Source organism: Sipha flava, unplaced genomic scaffold (genome assembly GCF_003268045.1).
Source record: "Sipha flava isolate LNK unplaced genomic scaffold, YSA_version1 175_pilon_pilon, whole genome shotgun sequence".
NCBI classification, from domain to species: domain Eukaryota; kingdom Metazoa; phylum Arthropoda; class Insecta; order Hemiptera; family Aphididae; genus Sipha; species Sipha flava.
The window spans coordinates 555,478-576,222 of record NW_020272033.1 but is presented as its reverse complement, the minus strand read 5'-3'; the positions used below and the strand labels follow the sequence as shown (position 1 = coordinate 576,222).

The 20,745-nt window shown below is 35.9% G+C and overlaps 1 protein-coding gene across 2 annotated transcripts in view; it reads right to left on the bottom strand.

The window, feature by feature from the left end:
* Window positions 1–20,745, bottom strand: part of LOC112680253 (alpha-protein kinase 1-like) — a 123,170-nt gene that overhangs the window by 4,952 nt on the left and 97,473 nt on the right. For both annotated transcript variants that reach the window (XM_025550289.1, XM_025550291.1), the window contains one exon: window positions 19,079–19,277. In XM_025550289.1, the coding sequence (XP_025406074.1) occupies window positions 19,079–19,277 (199 nt within the window). The remainder of the gene's footprint in view (window positions 1–19,078; window positions 19,278–20,745) is intronic.

Sequence of the window (20,745 nt, the reverse complement as noted above, 5' to 3'; positions counted from 1 at the left end):
CAAGTGTAACCGGAAGTAGTGACGCACTGGTGAAAACCAATATACGATGGTGAACCATATAATATTTGAGTCGATGAGATGTGTATATGAAAATAGTTACCGGTTCTTTTTTTTCATCAGCGTATACATGCGTTATTTGCAGACTCGGTTCGTAGTGAAATACAAGTGAATTGTTGTTTGTTTAATTCTTTCGAGTTCTCTGGTCCACACTCACACACGCACATGAATGCAGAGCATTTTTAAAAGATTATGGCCGAAAGACAAAGTGCGAAATCGTGGCAACCGTCCAGTACTTAAAATATAATAATATACCATCGTCGTCGTCGTATGAGAGAGTATATGGCAGCGGAGCCTAGCGGCGACATTTGAGGCAACCATCCAATTCTTTAGATTTATTATTATTTATTAGATTATTTAACGCCTATACGACAATTTCCTCGTATACACACTGACACATATACATGACGGCAGCAATTCGACCGGATAATAGTGTGCAGTAATGTGCGCTTGCGAAACAGACAGAACAGGGCGTGAATAATTTTGGAAGAAAAAAAAAACTAATTTTTACGTAAAAATTGGTTTTTATTTCTACCAAAAACATATATATATATATATATATATTAACGAGTTTCTTCGGAAGGGCGCTAAGTTTTTTTGGTGGTGTTTATATATTTTTTTTTTCGTGTCATATTTTCGCATAAAGTGGGTTTACTGGCAGCATCGGAAAAAGCACTTACGGCAAGCAGTACACTGTTACGTCACCTTTTCTGTTGACTTATTCATACAATGCTCGCTTCAAGGATAAAAAAGAAAATGCTTTTAAATTATTCTTTTTGTCGTTGTTTTTTTTTTTTTTTTTTGTGTGATGTGACCCGAAAATTTGCGAAGCAAAAGATTTTTATGTTTTTTTTTTTACTATTATGTATTTCGTGGGGGCGCGCGTAGTCATTTATGAATATTGAACGAACCCGACCACCACGGTCGTTACGGTCTTTGAATCGCACGCCTTGTGTTTACCCTTAAACGCGAGGTTCTTTTCAATTTTTAATTCACGATACTTATCGATTGCGACCAGCACGGAGACGTTGTATAATATTATTCGATCCGAAGACGACATTAAATAGCCGGCACAGCCGTATTCGCTTGTCAAAAGTTTGGCTCAGCAGCCGATGAAAACGGAAAGTAAAACATTTCGCCGGGACGTGATCCGTATACGTGTTTTCATTATTTCGCTTCCGTTCGGAAAAAAACAATTCGAACATGATCATTTAAAATTAAAATCTATACAAGTGCGCACTACTGTGTACGCGCCACGTCGCGACGTCTCCGGGGCAATTGAAATGTTATAACGTACACCGCAGAGGAGATTTCAACACACACATAAGGACCGCCCCGCAGATTCGTGCGCGCACGCAATGCAATATGCGTGCGCGGAGGACGTGTGCAGTGTTATTGTTGACAATGCACTTCAAAGTGAAACTGTGTACGCTGCTCGAGCACGGGCGTGTGTGCACGCGCAGAGGAAGCAGCCCTCGCGTGGTGTGTCTGTTATTATTATTTTTTCTTCTACCCGAATCACACGAGTGGTACGTATATGCCAAATGCAAACAATGATACTACGTTCTAATTATTCTCCACATATTGTGTTTAGTTTTTACCGTGCTCAGTTTTTTCGCCCTTCACCCTGTCGTCCCCATCCCTCATCTTGGCAGTCAACGGAATGACGAAATATATAATATATATATATATTTATATATACGTGTGTGTGTGTGTGTATGTATACATCTATTATATATATTTGTTTTGGATTATTGAGCGCGTGCCGTGTAGAGGAGGAGCGACATCGGACCCAGGACCTCGGAAGAAGATAACCGAGGATTAGGTGAATAATTATCGTATACGATTCCCCACGTCCCCTGACCAACGTGTATATAAAATACACCGTTGTTGTAGTGTCGCATGTGCACAATTATTCTCCGATTGATCGGATCCCCGTATACACGTGCCGCCGATTTTAGAGATCGAGATCACACGCGACCTACGGTTTTACTATTATTATCATTGTGTATATACATACATATATACACTACTAGAGTCCTCGAATAAATAATTACATTACCATGCCGCAATTCCAATTATTACGTGTTCGGTTTTCTTGTATTTTTATAATCCACGTGCGGTCGTCTCTGTACGTGAAAATCTACACGTTCCCAACGAGTTAAGAATAATATTGTAAATTTCGCGTCGGGGTTCGATCGAAAATACGCGTATACACTTTCAATAACCGCTTACGTACCCAACTACAAATAGAATCCGAAAAAAAATTTTCCACTACGTCTTAACCACCATTGCGTAATGATTGTTGATTGCGAAACGTGACATTATAGTTTAAAAAACGACTAGTCATAATTTTAAACGCTGTTAATTTAAAATAAACCGTTTTATTTGGTTTACATATATTATTTTATATCATGAGAGTTGTATGAAAACACGATGTTAAATAGTGCCTGATTTTGACACAGTTTTAGTTAATGTACATAATTATTATGTATTTTATATTGTGTAACTGTTTTAAAGGATTTAAAGCGCGTCAAAAACGTTGATCGATAAATTCGGGCAACTCGTGGGCAAAATACTTTTGTTGTTGATAATCGAGAACAGATGCCACAGCTAACATGTGATTCCTATACATGATAATAGCACAAACTACACACATGGCATATGTGTGTAATATTTATCTGTACGTTTTTAATATCTATATGTGCAACACAACAAAGGCCAACAATACAGATTAAATAGTAAGTGAGTGTGTGTGTGTGTGTGTGTGTGATTAGCCCTTGAGGGGATTGTGGCTGAAGCGGTGGTATCAAAGAGAGATAACATTGCGGATAATACAACGTGGACGAGCAAACAATGTAACATTTTATACACATACACGTTTTATGTGATATCGAATGATGACGATAATATGACGACGTGCATTCTCTTTAATAAACAGCAAAGTAATAATAACGTCCCCGCGGTCCAGCGACAGACATTCATACACACACACACACATGTACACGATGTGTAATCACAACGCTTTGTCGTCACCGACTATCCACACCGAGAAACTTAGGGTCGACCCCCCAGAAATCATTAGGTACATTACGTAGTTATCCAGTTTTTCCTCTCCCTCTGTCATCATACGTACTATACACACGGTTTTGTTTGTTGTTATTTTGGGATTTTTTTTTATTATTTTCACGTATATACTATATACTATATACATATAATAAGTACCCCGATGGTCATTAGCTTTCACTTGTCTCCATCAATAAACTAAATGGACTGTTGTCGAATCTGTCAACGTAATGTGTACTGTATTGTACACATAAAGGTATATAATATGTACATGATTGTGATAGTTTACACTGGAAGAGGGTTGTGATGCTTACATTATCTTGTCGCGTCGAAACTAAAAAATAGAATGCAGGACGTCAAACACAAAGGGGTAGTGCGGCAGAATGACAATACGAGGAAGGCCAATTACGAGATTAACATACGACGAAATCTAAAAGCTAATTACGTGTTTAGTACCAAATGAATCACAACGGATTTTTTGAACCGATCGTCGACGGCAAGTGTACATTGAACGGAAAGGAATCACATACGGGTATACTTGTTCAACACGCGACATTTGTTAAAGTGTATGTATTTAAAGTGGTCCAACTGTACAAGGAATATTAATAAATCGTGAGTTTCAGATTTTAATAATTATAATAATAATAATATTATTGAATAACTGTCGTATGTTTAATATAAAATATTCACGTAGAACTAAATAATTATTTTACCACCACATATATATATATACATTTATACGATAATTACATACAAATATATGATGATAATGGTTTTATAAGCGATATCAATAGAACTATTAATTATTGTTATATTATATATTTTGTTGGGCTTAGTTTTGTATTATATATACAATTAAAAAATTCTTCTTGATATAGCCAATGATTATCTATAACTAAAATATTAATTTCATTTTCGGTAGATTTGGAAGTTATGGGAACAAAAATTAGCGGTTTTGAAAATTTACCGTCGGTTAACCTATATCCAGTAGTAACTTAACAGAGCAGATGTTAAATCCGATGTTATGTGTATAGTTTTATACATTATCAAAAGAAAAAAGAGAATATAGTGTTTGGTAAAAAAATAATTACTGTATAACTATAATTATATTTTTTCATACTTTACAATATTATACATGCAATTGTGCACAGATATGCACCTACTTAATTGTGCGATAAAAAACAGTTGACGATAGAGGTGGTACACTGCACACATCCACTGTACACAAATGGCGGTGGAAAACGATGAGTGGGCGGGGAAAAACTCTTTGAGTCAGGGGGATACACGATAATAATAATAATCGTAATTATAATAATAATAATTATAATCGCTAGTACCTATACACATAAGACCCACGGAGAACGCGAGAACAAGTCACAATGGCAAACGCCAAGAACACTAACACAAAGAGTTTTCACTTTAGAAATAATAATAAATCCGAATGAATAATAATAATAGAGTTTTGTGTTACTTCAGCGGTGGTGGTGAAGTGTATATGACGGCCGTCCGATCGGCGCAAGTGTAGGCAGGGGTGTTTTACAAGTGTGTCGCGGTTTTTATTTTTTAACAACGCGGTTATTTCAAAGAATTATATTTTTAATGAGGCCTAACCAACCCTCACTCCTTAGTCCTGAGCGTTATAAACAACCGTCACGAGGTTTTTCAATATACATACAATATACACCTCTGCACACCTATATACATATATAGCTTGTACTACCTCCCCTCTCGCTTGTGCAACGTTACTTGTCACCATAGAGAGAATTAAAATAATAATAATAATAAATACACAAAATCGGATTTATTATTGCAGTATAATGAATGTATTATAGTGTGTGTGTATATATTTTATCTTTATGTTATATACGAGGGTAATCTAAAAAATAAGGTCTCCAAGTATTGAGCATTGCAATGGAAAAAACAAACACGGTTTGTCAGTCGACTTCTTTTTCATTGTTACATCAGTCATTTTTTTTTTTTTTTTGTCTAATAAATCACTTCTAAAGCGTATTTGTGATTTCATAAGACAGGCTTAAGTTACCGTACTATTCTTAAATTATTTTCTTAGTGAACTGAGCAACCGTAGCTTTTTAAGATTTTGTGGAGGTGAAATGTCACGAATGTGTTGTTATTTTATTTTTTTTTTACTATAAAAGCCTTACGCTGTTTATCAATTGCGACAGGTTTTGGACCTTTCGGAGTAAACATTTCACCACCACATGTATTTCGCTCCGTACGGGGAACGTTGATTGTCAATCCCATAAAAAACGATTGTAATAAACAAAACTAATAGACTCAATATACATATATCTTTCTGACCAACTCGAATCAATTAATAAAGGAACGATGTAACGATGTAACGATGTAACGATAGAAGTACTAATTTTGACTTGGAAATGTTCAAAGAGCGCTAAAGCGTCGGAAAGTTTATTTTTTTGAGATAACGCTCGTAATAGTTATGGTGCAGAAAAGTCGAAAATTTCATCTACACACGAAAATGTTGTCAATAATATACTTCATTATTGATATTTTTTAACGGCGCATCGGTATAAAGATATCGCAATGGTGTGCGTGCACGTGCGTTTGCCAAGATAAGAGTAAAATTGGTTCATTAGGTCGGGCAGGACGCGCCAAAATAGTTGCTGCGCGATTTCACTTTTCTAAATAAAAGTGTGTGTAAACATATGTACGCGCATGTCTCGAGTTCTTTCCGGTTAATTGATTAAAATCTTTGCCAAAGTTCAGTATGAAATGTGTGTCCTCTTCTCCGCTCGAATGGTTTAGATTACTAATGACACTGTCGACCGCGATTTGACAATGGCAAATTGTTGTACCTGGCGACGCATGTCTTCGTAAAAATAACGTTTCAATCTTTTTCGTGCGACGTGAAGTGAACGACTTACGATCATCTACGAGTAAACCCAGTAACTATGAATTACGTACTCGTGTGCGCGCTACACATGCGTTAATCTAAAATTGTGAAACATACAGTACATGTTCTTACTAAGTTTCCGGAATAGGAAATAAATCGAGTCGCAGTGGACGAGACGTTCGTAAACTAACTATAACTAACTAACTAACTATACATTGTGTTTTACATGAATTACTTCGCTATGATAAATTTATCATTAACGATGACTTGATCATTTATCCTAATTTCCAAACACGATTTCCTTCTAAAAAGTCTACGGCGATGTTGATGAGATTAAAAATAATGTTTCCGAGCATAGCAATAAATGTATAACCAAACTATAAGTAAACGGGATATAAGATAAAAGTACATGAAAAATTCACAAGGCAATGTATTAGATGGGAGTTGAGAGTTAGTAAAAGATTAATAATTTGTATTTTGACCACGAAATCTCTTCCTCACCGCTGCAAAATATCACATGGATAACCCTGCACACATAGCGAAGTTGTCGTGCACTCGTTGTGTCCCTGTAGCTCTTGACAAAAGCGTAAATCGTTAAAAACCTTTTAACGGACCTAGCTAAGACCGAGACTTTGCGCGGTTGCGTTAAGAACCATAATGCCATATCTAGTCCCCACTCGCTCCACGTTTACTACCCTACTCTTACTCTTGTAGTTTTGTAATCTTCTTTTTTGTCCCGTGTGAGTTCATCTTCTATTTTTTTCCTCTTGTTCGTACATACATGACCTCGTAATACGTTTGACATTTACCATATGTTCGTTTCCTCTGTATACGCACATACAAAACACTTGTCGTGTCCGTAAAAAAAAAAACAGCTGATAGCACATAGTGCACCGGCGAGCATCCTGTACACTGTACACACGCTCGCATAGCGTGGACCTTTTGTTTTCGACAGGAAACGCGTTTTATTGTTAATATTATTATTATATTTGACACATTTTATATGCTTCGAACGATTAGTACACAGCGGTGACTGTGATATATTAAATCGTCACGATTCTTTCGACTTTACATCATAAAGTATAATTTACACGCATGCGCGTCATATACACAACCAAGCTATTATTACGCGTGTAGTGTACCCGCACGTCCGCCGAATAACAACGGAAATTTATTTTGAACAGCGCACGCGACGGTTTTATTTTTTTTCCTTATAGTTTATTGGCCTTGAGTGCATCATAATATAATCGAGCGACGGGAAAAAAAATAAATATTCCGCGCGAATAGCTAATATGCCGCCGCATTCCTCTGGGGGAGGAACCCTTGTCGTTTTATAACTATAATTATTATTTCCCCGTCAAACATATATATATATATAAACGTACGGGCGTAAGGACGTTTTAACGAATATCAAAAATAAACTCGGCCGACCGTTGTAGAGCCGTCAACACACGCGCGAGCGACAGTGACGACGACTAAGAAGATAATATTTTTTAAATCGGTCTCCAGGTTAATTTATTACAATATTTATTCGACTCTGTGCGTGCGCGAACGTACTGTGTACGCGTGAATACAAAAGACAAAGACGGTCATTCAGAGAGCGACGCGCCAACAAAAAACACATCATTTAATGACGAAAAAGAACGTCGTCTATTATATTATTATGTGCGTACGAAACTGTAAATAAGATTTCCTCTATTATAAATTATTAAAAACTCGCAGCGACCACTGGGAGAGGGCCACGAGTGTGGGGTAAAATTATGTGAAAATATTACACCACATGCCTGAAAAATATGAATTATGACAACTTTGGCGACTGTTATCATTTTTCCTCTCCGCTCCGCTCTCTAACCGAACAGTCGTAAACACGGATTAACCGTGTGTGCTGCTCTGCTGCGCGGCGTATAATGCAATGAAGGCGGGCGGCGACTTGTATTACGAACCGTGCATTACGGAAATTAATGATCTCGTTAAAAAAAAAACCCTCCGACCTTTGTGATTTGTCGTTACAAACGCACGTACATTGCTATTATTAAAACACGGCGAAACAAACGCCCTTTGAACAGAAAATTAAACCGAACAAAAACCACATGGATATCGCGCGCACACACGTTTTTCGATCACCTGCAGAAAAAAAAAACCAACCGCGAAAACCCTGAATTTTCGCATCACGAGGGAAACGATTCGGTCGTTATGCGCAGGGACGTGCTCCGCTGCGGCGCAGGCTTCTAACGTGTATAAGCCGCTCATTTTTCGGGGGAAGGTTATTGCCGCCAAAAGATTCTCATCATATTCTTCGACACTGGTTGCCGCGACGGTCCGCTGGGAATCGGTCGGCCCCCCCGGACGAAAAGAGATTAACGCGCGATTCCGCTGCGGTGCGTACGCGCACACCGTCGCGGTGTCCTCCTTGTCCTTTCACCATTGAACCGACACAAATGTACAACGACAGCGAAAATATTATCGGACGACAATATCATCCGACACGCGAGTCGTTTTCACCCGGATTGTTCAACTGAGTGTGTGTACATAAATATAAGATTTTATATATATATATCTTCGCGCGCGGCGCGCACGGGGGTAATTATTGGGCTTCTGAAAAAATCGTTTCCGACAAGAGAGCATCGCATGTAATAACAAGGGCTGTACAAGGAAAAATACATGGCCAATAGAGAATTTACTACGGAGATTACCCTCCGCTGCACGTTAACGCACGCGTTCAGTTGACTTTATCCCACAACCGTCCACGGGATTTACGCGAGAGACGATATTTATTATGATTGCGATACATTGCCGAGATGATTGCTGAGATGGTGGTGGTGGTGGTGGTGGTGGACCGACAGTGAAGGCGTCTTTAGAGCGACAGAGAGTGAGCATTTTGTCGGAAAACACATATTGCGAACAGATTGTGTTTCGGAGAAGAAAACAACTGTCAAAAATTCGAAATAAAATGAAATGTGTCGATGATTTATAGCGGTCACCGGGGGTGTCTAGCCGATCGAACTGTTTTAGAAGGTCGTACCAAAGAAAAAAGAACCCCGCAGGGTTCGGATTACGTTCGAAAACAAAAAAAAAAAAAAAAGGGTCGTTAAAATCGAACGAACACGAAACGGTCATTCTATCGCAGACGAGAACCTTCGGCCGTAGTATGTTATATTGACAAATCGTTCATCGGGAATAACAATAGCGTACGAATGCTGTACATTGTAACAGATGTGAGATAGGATCTAGTATAATACAAAAGCATAAAATCTTCGAGAGCACAAGATGTAAAATATTCCTGGTGTTGGGGATTAAAATTTAAATTTTCTACACTGTCTGTTTTCAACAATTGCTGAAATTACCTGCGCGGATATAAATAATATTTTTATGTATATTATACGGAACACAATTTAATATGTCTACACGCAGACACGCGTTATGGTCATTTGACTATTTGATGTATTATTTATGAACGAATCATAATATACCTCGAAGATGCAACGATATACGATGAGCGCGCACGCCCGTTCTTGATCGGTTTTTCCTTGGGAAATCGGATACGACGCGGAGGGGAAAAATGTAAAATAAAATCATCGCCGCGCGCCCCGTCTACGGCACACACGAACACAGGTGCGAGTCGTAATAAGTTTTTACATAATAAAACATACATCGGCGCAGTGACGTGTTGACAGGAGCGGTTGTCAGCGTGCGGTTTGTCGCCGCCGCCGCCACCCGTGAAACCGAACTGCGTTTTGTAGCGTGTGACGACGTTATTACGCGGCGCAAAGGATATAGGAGAGAGAAAAAAAAAGGTAATAATAAAACGCGTGCGCCATCGATTGACGTCTTGCACCCGTTACCCGTATGTGTGTGTCTCGGTTGTCGTGTACGGCCGAAGAAATTAATTGGCCAGGAGAACGAGACGCACATTTCGAAAACACGAATGCAGCAGCAACAAAAAGCATTCGTCTTCGTAATGTTATTGTAACGATTATAATTATTTTCTTCTTGGGCATTTATTCGTTCGACACGACGTGACGAAATATTTATTTCGTGTCTTAAAGTTGTACGTGTATCATTATTATTAATGTGCACTGTAGGGTTGTCCAAAGCGGAGGATAACTGACAATAGCGATCCTCGACGTATTGTACAGCGGTTATTATAAACACAAGTTCAAAAACACACACACACAAAAAAAAAACCAACACATGGTTGATATGATGCATTAGTAGGCAAATTATAAATCTTTGGTTGTATTTGTAACTAAACTGATTTTAGAGTTGATGACATAATATGCCCAGGTAGCTACTACATACGTCGCCGTGGAAACATACCAATGTATTAATTATACTTAACTATACTTCCCCGATGTCTTAAGACAACAACGATCTTAGTTAAGTTACAAATTATTATAAATCATAAACAAATAATAGTACAATGCTTTTTCTCAAACCTAAACAACCCGAAAATAAAATAAATTATGAAGTATACATCATAACATACTATAGCGTCTATAGTCGAATGAAAATCAAATTGGTAGATTTTTTTTCTTTCTTTTAAATTATTTAACTAGGAATTAAATACATATGGAACGGTTAGACTATTATGTTCTAATTGAAAACAATTAGGCTTTTGAAACAATATTGCAAAATTTATACGAACGCTTTAAAAAGGAAATTTATGCACATAATTATTTAATTTCGCTTTGAGACTATAGAACGAACAAAACTTAAATATTTTTTTTATCGGATTAAACAAGGCGTCAAAATACATCATTCGAGAAACACAAATATAAAAGTTGAACGCATGGGTATGGCAGAAGCACTGAGACAAAAGGGGCAAAATAAAAGTTTGTCATAAACGGACTGAAGAATATACCTTTCGTTTCTACCGAATATATTGTGACAACGACGGCGCTGCGGTCGACCAAAAAGCAGGAAAAAAGAGACTTAAGATGATTATTAAAAAATAGCGAACAGTAAATAATTCTTTTATTGCGGTTCAAGACAATTTGGGTGATTATTATTATTATTTTTTATCTAGTGGTATATGTACTTGCGAAAATCTTATTAAACGCTTACGCTCGTTTTGCTATAAGTATAATTAAAATTTGTTTATTAAATCGGAAGAATATTATCTCTATAGGGAAAGATCATACCCTCCCGTTTTCTCTCGAGAAATATAGTACGTATATACTTGCGTGTAATCCGACAACGTCTAAGCATTATATATACAGGGAAACCGGGATAAAACGTAATTCAATTCTGCAGGCTTTATATATGCGCAAACCATGTTATAAATGTTATAAATGTATACTGAATTAAAAGGTTAAGTAATTTGTACATGAATTCGTATTGTTTTTTTTTGTAAAATTATTATTGTTTTAGAATTAATAAAGTTAACAATAATTATGTTATTGTTGTTATATTATTACTGTATATAATTGTAGTTTTGGTATAAATTATATACATGTTATAGCGATATATAGGAAGCAATGAGCGTACCTTAAAAGATTTATGTAAATGTTTGAGAAACTGCAGTTAATACATTTATATAAGGTCGAATGGAAGGGAAAATAAAGAATTTATAAAGGAAAACGACGAGGAAAACATATAGATAACATCCTTTGTCGCCTTTCATTTTCCGGAAAAAGGGTTAACAAATAAAATGATGTTTTCCGTTAATTATGTACTTTTAACCGTTCCTTCCGAGAATTACCCTTCGTATTTTACTTTCGCACGCCCACCGCCGCAAACAACTCGATACAACGCGTATACTGTTCAAATACAATATAAAGGGTCCTACGGAAAGACAAATGATAAAATAAAAATACTTCTATAAAAGGAATTTAATAATTTATTTTTTAATTTTTCTCGTAGCAAACTCAAAGGCTTCATCGTCCGCTTATTCCAATAGTATGTACGCGGTTTCATACCAACTATATATATGTTGTAAAAATTCAAACAAAAATTATTTAAAAAGAATTAATAAACTGACGTGCCACGATATTTATATATATATGTATATACTTACTGCTACATCCATTATTAAGTATATGTGAATATTGTTAAAACAGAATATAACACAATAACTGTTAACGGGAATATTTTTTAATTTTTATTTCTATTAAAAAAAACCTGCAGAAACCATATCGATTGATGACAAATAACATTTTGTACCGTGTAAATAATACACCATTGTAAATTATGAATATTATACTATGCACATGATGAGCGAATAAATAATGTAAAGGATCGGATGGACGTTAAATCGATATGCGAATATAAATATAGAATGATATTTAACGTATCTTGTATTTTTTTCTTTCTCGCGACGATTCCGTGTTATTACCTTGGTTCGGCCAAGAAAATGTACGACGAGCCCAAGGAGGCGGTTTTCCGCAGTTTGCTTTCCGAACAGGCGTGACGAGGAAAAACAATAGGAGAGGAAAAAAAACATTTTCGGAGGGTCTGCCGGCACGCGATTGGCGCGACCGACGAAGGGCTGCTATTGGCTGCTGCCGACAACAATACATTTTCACGTCGCCGCGGTCGCCGCCACGTGCACATGCACACAGGTGGACACAAACACTGCGCGCGAACAATGGCGATGGCGCTCCTTCCTCTACCTACCGACTACATATAATGCGGTGAAAAAAATAAAATAAAAATAATGATCCTATTGTATTATTATTCTCCTCTTCTTCCTTTTCCTTCACGTAAATCATACACACGCATAAGTGCACGTATAGTATTCATCTATAGTAATATATCTGCACATATTTACCACTTACTTACGTTTTTTACAACACTCAGCCATTAAAATCGAACATATTACTGTTTTCTTCTCAAACGCAAATACAGTTCCGGTTTATGTATTTATGTATCTAATGTTAAGGAAATCCATATCGAGATATTTAAAGACTACAATATACAAGAAACTCAATTTCGCACGTTTCCATAAGCTTTTTGCTGGTTTGGGAAAATTCAGTTTTCTTGGTTAATTTATAAGGCGTAGTATTTTACATGTAATTTTTGTAACAAAATCGAATTCTAAGTATACGCGTATAAAAAATACTTACGAACTCTATTAATATTATACAATACGATAATCTCATAATGTAAGTACTAGGCGAATGCATACAGATAATAACCAAAAGGAGAGGGGAAAAAACTATGATTTTTGTAAATGTTGACAATTTGACATATTCGTGCAATAAATATAGAGTTAATTTTGACCACGTAATATAGTAATCTCGACAAACCAATAAATTTTAAAACAACACGTTTACCACACCCAATATAATACAATATATAGTATACATATAACTAAGGGCATTGTTTTCAGCAGTAGCGATCGTTTTGAATAGACAGAAAACTCGTATTGTATCCATTATAATATTATGTATACATATACTTATAATATGCACGGCAGGGACATCGTATATTAATTATTTAATTATAAAACTTATCCGGGAAGAGGACTTTTAATTAAAACGGCAGCACGACGACTTTGCGAAGGAAGCATATGTGTGATGGCAGGTCTAAGGTTACACACGCTGCAACGAAACGAGGGTACCCAAAGCAACGTACACCCATATATGATATAGGTATGCATACAGACAGTCGTGTGGGAAAGAAACCAAATTCTACCCTGTCGGCCCTTTTTCGTGAAATACAATCCACATATATACTAATATACAATGTAATTTATTATTAAACTGCTGTAGAGATTTTCGGTTTTATAAATATACGAGTATAAGGACCAAGGATGATTTCCGCATGGGCAAACGACACGTATATTTTATTGTTGTGTTAAGTATATATACTATGTATATTCGCGAGACGAAACTAAAGTCGTCGTCGATAATGCAATAATGGGTTCGGAGACTGTTTCCAGATGTTTACGCGTGTATACAGATGGTTTTCAGAACAAATGGACTAAATGACGACGACTATGGTGCGTCGCACATATTTATTATATATATGCATTATACACGACAAGTCAATTTTCTGACCTACATATGTGCGCGGCAGTAGACGTTTTTCAAAATCTCCAAACATAATAGAAACACGTTTAGGCGTCGTATGGTAGCAACATATTATTATATAAAACATGCTGTTGAAACATATTATATATATATATATATATATATATATTATGTGTAGGTAATTTTACGTATATGAATATCGGCTTTCTGTCGAAAATGACAAAGAATAATTTACCGAAACTTATATAATATAACGTAATACAAGTACTCGTTTACTTTTCTGATAAATCATATTTGTTTTCTCTTCTTCAATATATTTTTCAACAAAATTCATTCGGGAAACTCGACGTTCAATAACATGGATGAAAAAGCAAAGTTGATTCTTTGAAAATATATACATAGCGGTTTCACGCACCGCTTGTCCATAATAAACATGCGCAAAGGTTTAAAATAATAATTAGAAATACACAGTACGCATATAGCAGCGGGATAATAGCAAATTATGATAATACTATAAACACGGTACGGTACTTAGCAGCTTCAGTATAATAATAATACATTACATATTTCGTAACTCAAATTCAATGTGAACAAAAACAAGTCAAGATATACAAGTTCTTGAGTTTTAAAAGTTTGAGTTATAGAATTCGAGCACATTCCTACTAACAGTGTTTATTATTATTCATCGGAATCCTATGAAGATACAAATACACTTTGTATATGTATGCAAATACATTAACTTTTAATATGCATACGATATTATATAAAATAAATACAAAGTATATTTATATTTACCATTATAATTCTTCACACACACGTACACAAACACATTGGATGTGAACCTCGCTGCCAAGGTGAATGGAGTCTTAGAATAACGCGTTAAAAAAAAAAAAAAATGATGCAACCCGATGAGACAAGCTGACAAAAGGTGCGTATATGGCAGGTATATCGTTGCCACCGACAGAGTCAACCACCGCGTTGAGTTAAAAAAAAAAAATAAATAAAAAAAAAACAATTTTATTATTACAATAAAGCCTAGGCAAATAGACAATGCGTGCATTGTACGTGCCCACAATGGCGTCGTCATTATAATACAAGTAGGTCGTCGTGGTCAACAAAAGTTAGTGTATTTCGTTTTGAAAAAAAAATATTACGAACAAAAAAAATATATACGTGTAATAATAAACCGAAGAAATAATAATAAATAGTACACAAAACAAACAGTACTTTGATAAATGATTTCTTTTTCTGTTCTTATCCTTCGCTTCTTTATTCTTCTCGCCGTTGCCTACCGCCGCGTGCGCGCGTCGTTGTTCCAGTCTCACAATCGCAATAATACACACAATAGCCGCCATTTTCCTCTGTTAGGTTAAGACGACGACGACGATGATAATAATAACATAATTATTGTCGTAGTGTAACGCGCGAGAAGGAAAAAACTATGTTCTAGCTCTCATTTGATGTAATAAATCAATCGGCCAACAAACGCATACACCACGCATACCAGCAGCCCAGTAGACTACATTGCAAATATGATCCAAAACGTTGGAACATCAAAAACAGACAGCGATCGGTATACAAATATATTTTGTACTATAATATGTACGAAGTATACTGGTAAGATTGCAGTTGATTCAGTGCTATTACTTACATAATCAAACATCGACGTGTTGGTTTATACTAAAAATAGATAAACATAAAATCGTGTCTAATGATATATAGTTGTAGAGTGCATCACTGACTACTAACTTTTATTTTGAAATATAATATGTAGTAGAAACGATTGAAAAACAGAGGACCGGATCCATCAAATTAAAATCAACAACAATCGAACTGTTAAATCGACGGATTTCAAGACAAAATCTTTGACGTCGGGTACCCATCACCGACGGAGTCACGGATACGACGGTACGCGTTTTAAACGTTGCGCCCGTGGCAGAGGGACTGAATGAATAATTGTTGGCAAATCTTCGGACAGGCGTGTGCGACGAATTCTAATTTAAACACTTCGCGCTGCGGTCAAAGTACGCGGTGTAATGAATTCTTTATTGTCACGCACCCACATTCGTGGTATAAAGCAGGAAGTGTGTAAAGACGCGGAGACATTTGATGTTCATAAAATATTTTAATATCGATATTGCACATATACCGCTGAAGTATACGCACGCGATTGTAGCCCTTTTATTGCACGTTGAATACAACTATCTACGGATAAACTATTCTAATGAGCGTTTGAAAAAACATAATTTTTATCGAAAATCAAAATTGAATACAATTATTTGTGGTAAAAACACGTATGCAAGCATACAACTATTACTATATACTATTTTGTGTTTCTGTGCGATACATTGACGTATACTAATATATTATTTGTGAACTAGTTGATACATTTCTAAGGGTGCTTCGAAATGTTTTGGAAAGACTATGCCCTCTCAAGTTTTCATCTTCATTTAATTGTACAATAAACACGGCATCGTCGGAACCCGCTTTCGTAAAACCTGAGACACCCTCTCGATTAAGTCGTCGGCGACACATTTAAGCCCGTCGACCGTGAACGATTAAATGCCTGTCTGTTATTATAATATGCTTTGTACGCATTATTAATTTCATACACACGCACTCACTCGCATTAGCTGTACCATACGTATACCACACAAAACATACATATTATACATATTTTGGTACACGTCATGTATCGTTGTACAATTTGATGTTATGTATATACATGTATATGTGTAATACATCCCTCGAGGACCGCAGTCTACCTCGTTTGTGTCGATCGCGTGAGCAATAACGCAAAATATCAAACATATGTTTATGAATATTTAATGCACCGGCGGCCACTTTACCAAAACCCTCGTCGGAATTAGCGGTGAATAGTATTATACGCGCATAGCGGACTGCAGAACCCCGACGATCACTGCAAGAATACTATTCTCCGTAATAAATCATATTAGCAACCCTTTCCGTGCCGTCCACCCACCGTATGTCCGGTTCTTCGTTTTTGTTTAATTTTTTTAATCCTACTGTCGCAGCAACAGCCGTTGGGAAAATTAATCAAAAATGGATTTTACGCGCGCACGCCTCGTCTCGTACTCGAGCCCTGTCGGATTAACTTCTCGTTATACACACACAAATACATTACACTACACACATCAAATGCGAATGTACGTATAACATATAAATACCTACAAAACGCGAGCGGCGTGCACGTTTTTTTTCTCGTAATGATGTTTTGATCACGGTAAAATCCCGCGTAAAACCGTGTCAGCCGATTTTTAATTTCCAAAACGTTTATCGTCCGCTGACCTTTAGCAAGATCCTTTTCGAAAGCATTACGCGAAAAAGTTAAAGAGCGCGGCGCGGTGCGAAACACAATGCCGACGGACGGTTGGAGAGCTGTTCCGATAAATCTGCACTGCGGCAGCGGCTTTGTGCGTAAAAGTGTATACATTACTACTACCGCACCAGCGTTTTTACGGTCATTTGAACGGCAGAGCACGTCCGTTCGTTGAAAAGTTTACATAATGGCCGGAAATAATGAGATATAACCAGGGAAACAAAATGATTATAATATGCGATACAGTACGAGGGGGTCGAATACACGGTGAACGGTGGATGTGGTGTTGGTCGGAGGAGGGAGCGCAAAAGGAAAGCATTTCTTTTCAAAAGCACAGGAGCAGATTAAAGTCCGAATGCGGAACAAAAGAAAAACGGCAGAGTAATGAAAAAGAAAAGAAGCGTGTATAGTATGCGCGCAGCCGGCGTTGTGTTATTAATGAAAACGAAGGAAAAAAAACCAACTACACAATATAATTTAGGTAAAACGGCTCGTCTTTCCACGTACATAGTGGACTCTTCTCCGGTTTTTTTTCCGACTCGTCCCAAGTCCCAGGCTTTTTCAAAGTATATTTTTTATTTTAATTTCTCGTCGAATGCGCACAGCCGGCCGTCCGCCACCCGCTTATTTCCACATGCCACTGTGCGCACGCAGCACCGCGTAATAAAATCAGCTCTTTCAATTGTGCGGAATTATTGCGCGAGCGAGACTTTTCATATTTCCGATCGTAAAAATGCTACCTAACAACGGCGGCTGCGGTGACGTACAAAAGAAATCGTAAAGCTCTATCAATGTACACTAATTAAACGGACTCGATGTGAAAATAAACTATCAAAACAAATCGATTCCGTTGTAATTATTGTTATTATTATTTTATTTTTATGTCGAATTAAGCCAATGTTTTTTTTTCATTGTGCGCTCGAATAAATTTCTGCATAACCGAATACAACGAACGAGTGTCATATGGGCATATAATACATTTGTACGTATTAATCGAAGGATTTCGCACAATACATGTGGTTTTTATTTATTCGAAATAATATAGTCAATAATGTAATGTTCAAAACGAAATGCTAAAAAATAATTATATTTATATACTTACAGTGCAATAACAAAACCACCCTTTATTACGTCAATACGATAACGGTGCGATGCGAAACATTTGAATTATAAAAATAGTTTGATTGTGTGAGTGCGCGTATTATTATATTATGACACAGCAAAACCGGCAGTAAATCAAAAGTTATTATGAAACATAAATGTCGACTAGAAGAGAGAAGGCAGTTAAATATTTTTTCTCTGTACTCGTTTATGTATATATAAACATATGAACGTATCACTCGATCGAGAACTCTTACGTTATGAACGATGGGTGTCTGAAAATTGTCCAAGTGCTTTTCTTCGTGTATGCAACAATGCAGCTGTATCAGATATCAGCGATTTTCAAAATGTATATACGTGTGTGGGCTACGAAAGAATTTTAGATGGCCTCGCGAAATATTTATTATTATTCGCTTTGACAGTGAATAAAATCATTACGATAAATTTGTACACCGATTTTTAACAACCAATTATATAATTGTATACATACCGCCGCCGTTGTAGTCGCAACGAAACATAATAATAGCAACGTCAACATGAAATTAAGCCGTAACCCATTAAAAAATTCCCCAAATTTCACCCAAGGGGTTCGATTAGTAACAGTTAACATAATTATTCATACTTATACTTTATATAAGCACCCGGAGATATGGCATGAAAATCAATTACCTTATTCGGATGATGTTGTTGAGTGAGCAGCTGTCCTTGTAGCTGTTCCCGGAACAATTGCAACTGTAAAATCATTTCCGACAGTTTGCGTTCTTTTTCCGCTATTGTTGTACACGAGTCATCCTGCAATTGCTGCAGTAGTTCCAACCCCGAAGGCACTACTTCGCCGCAGTCCATATCCACACCCATATCCGGTTTACTGTTGACAAAATTAAATATTATAGTAAAAAACATATATTTACTACTAATATATAAGATTTTTGCATTATTAAAAATCATCAAAATGCATTCAAATTGGATTTAAAATTATTTATTATTTGATATTGGAAAAATCTATTTAGCATCTTATTTCTACTAATCACACACGTTTAGTAAAATTATAATAACGAGTAAATACCAGTTATTTTAAACTTCACGAAAAACATTTTTTTTTTTTTACAATGAAATAATACAAAATATAAACAAAACGGATAATAATAAAACATCTAAGACAAACAATATTTTGAACTATTCGTTAACATATTATTGTTTTTAGAGTTATAAAATAAACTTAACAAAAATATGTTTATGTTATGTTTATGATGTACGAATCGGAATGAATATTAGAAGATGTACCAGCAGTGTAATGTAAACTGTAGGTCTAATAATGGAAAAAACGAGCATTTGATGGTTAATAACATAAAACATGTGTATTGATTGAATAATATTACTTATTTACTTTGGATTATTCTCAAATAATAAGTACACATATTTTTATTCACAATACTGTACACGGTGCATTACGCGAGCATATGTTAATTTCATATAAATTGTTTACCTTAATTATGCAGCCAGTAAACATTTTATCGTTTCAATAGACATAAAATCGTTATATAAAATTAACTGATTTCACCTTATCAATTTAATACGTACAAAATAAGTGCTAATTAAATATATAACAACGTAAGTATCAATTCTTTAATTATATTATATATATAAAAAAATAATAACCAATCGGAATGTATACGAATAGTTCTCTAAATTCAATACAATATTATATTTATCCGTAGGCTTATATACTCATTTGTATAAAATAGAAATCATTCTCCTTCTCTCTCTACTTTTTTTTGAATGAAATAAAAAAAAAAAAATTGTCAAAAAATCCTTAAAAGTATACATTTAACTCGATTCAACGAGTAACATATTAAATTAAGTCCAATAAAAGTACATACATATTATATACACATTCTATTATATACTGTATACAGATCGATTTGAGTTTCGACTTTTTACGAAAGTAAATCGAATCAAAAGTGAGTGGCAGCAGCAATGAAACAAACTATACAGTCGACAAAAATAAAATAAATTCAAGACATTTTCGCATTAGAAGCTATGTAAACATAAAAAAAATAAAACAATCAGACGGAAAGAATTATAAAAAATATCGGTTGCGTAGGGGAGGAGGTAAGTTCTATCTATTGAATAATGTGACACATATATTTTCCGCCAAGGAAGCCAAAGCACATGGGAGAGGTAAATCGATGGTGATTTATACGAGTTTAACCCTAAACAAACGTACTACCCTTCCGACATCGGTGCGTACATATACATACAACTACTGTAAGTAGATATTCGTCGTCGTGCGCGTGTATATATTGAGTACAGTGTTTTATTATTTATTCACAGGA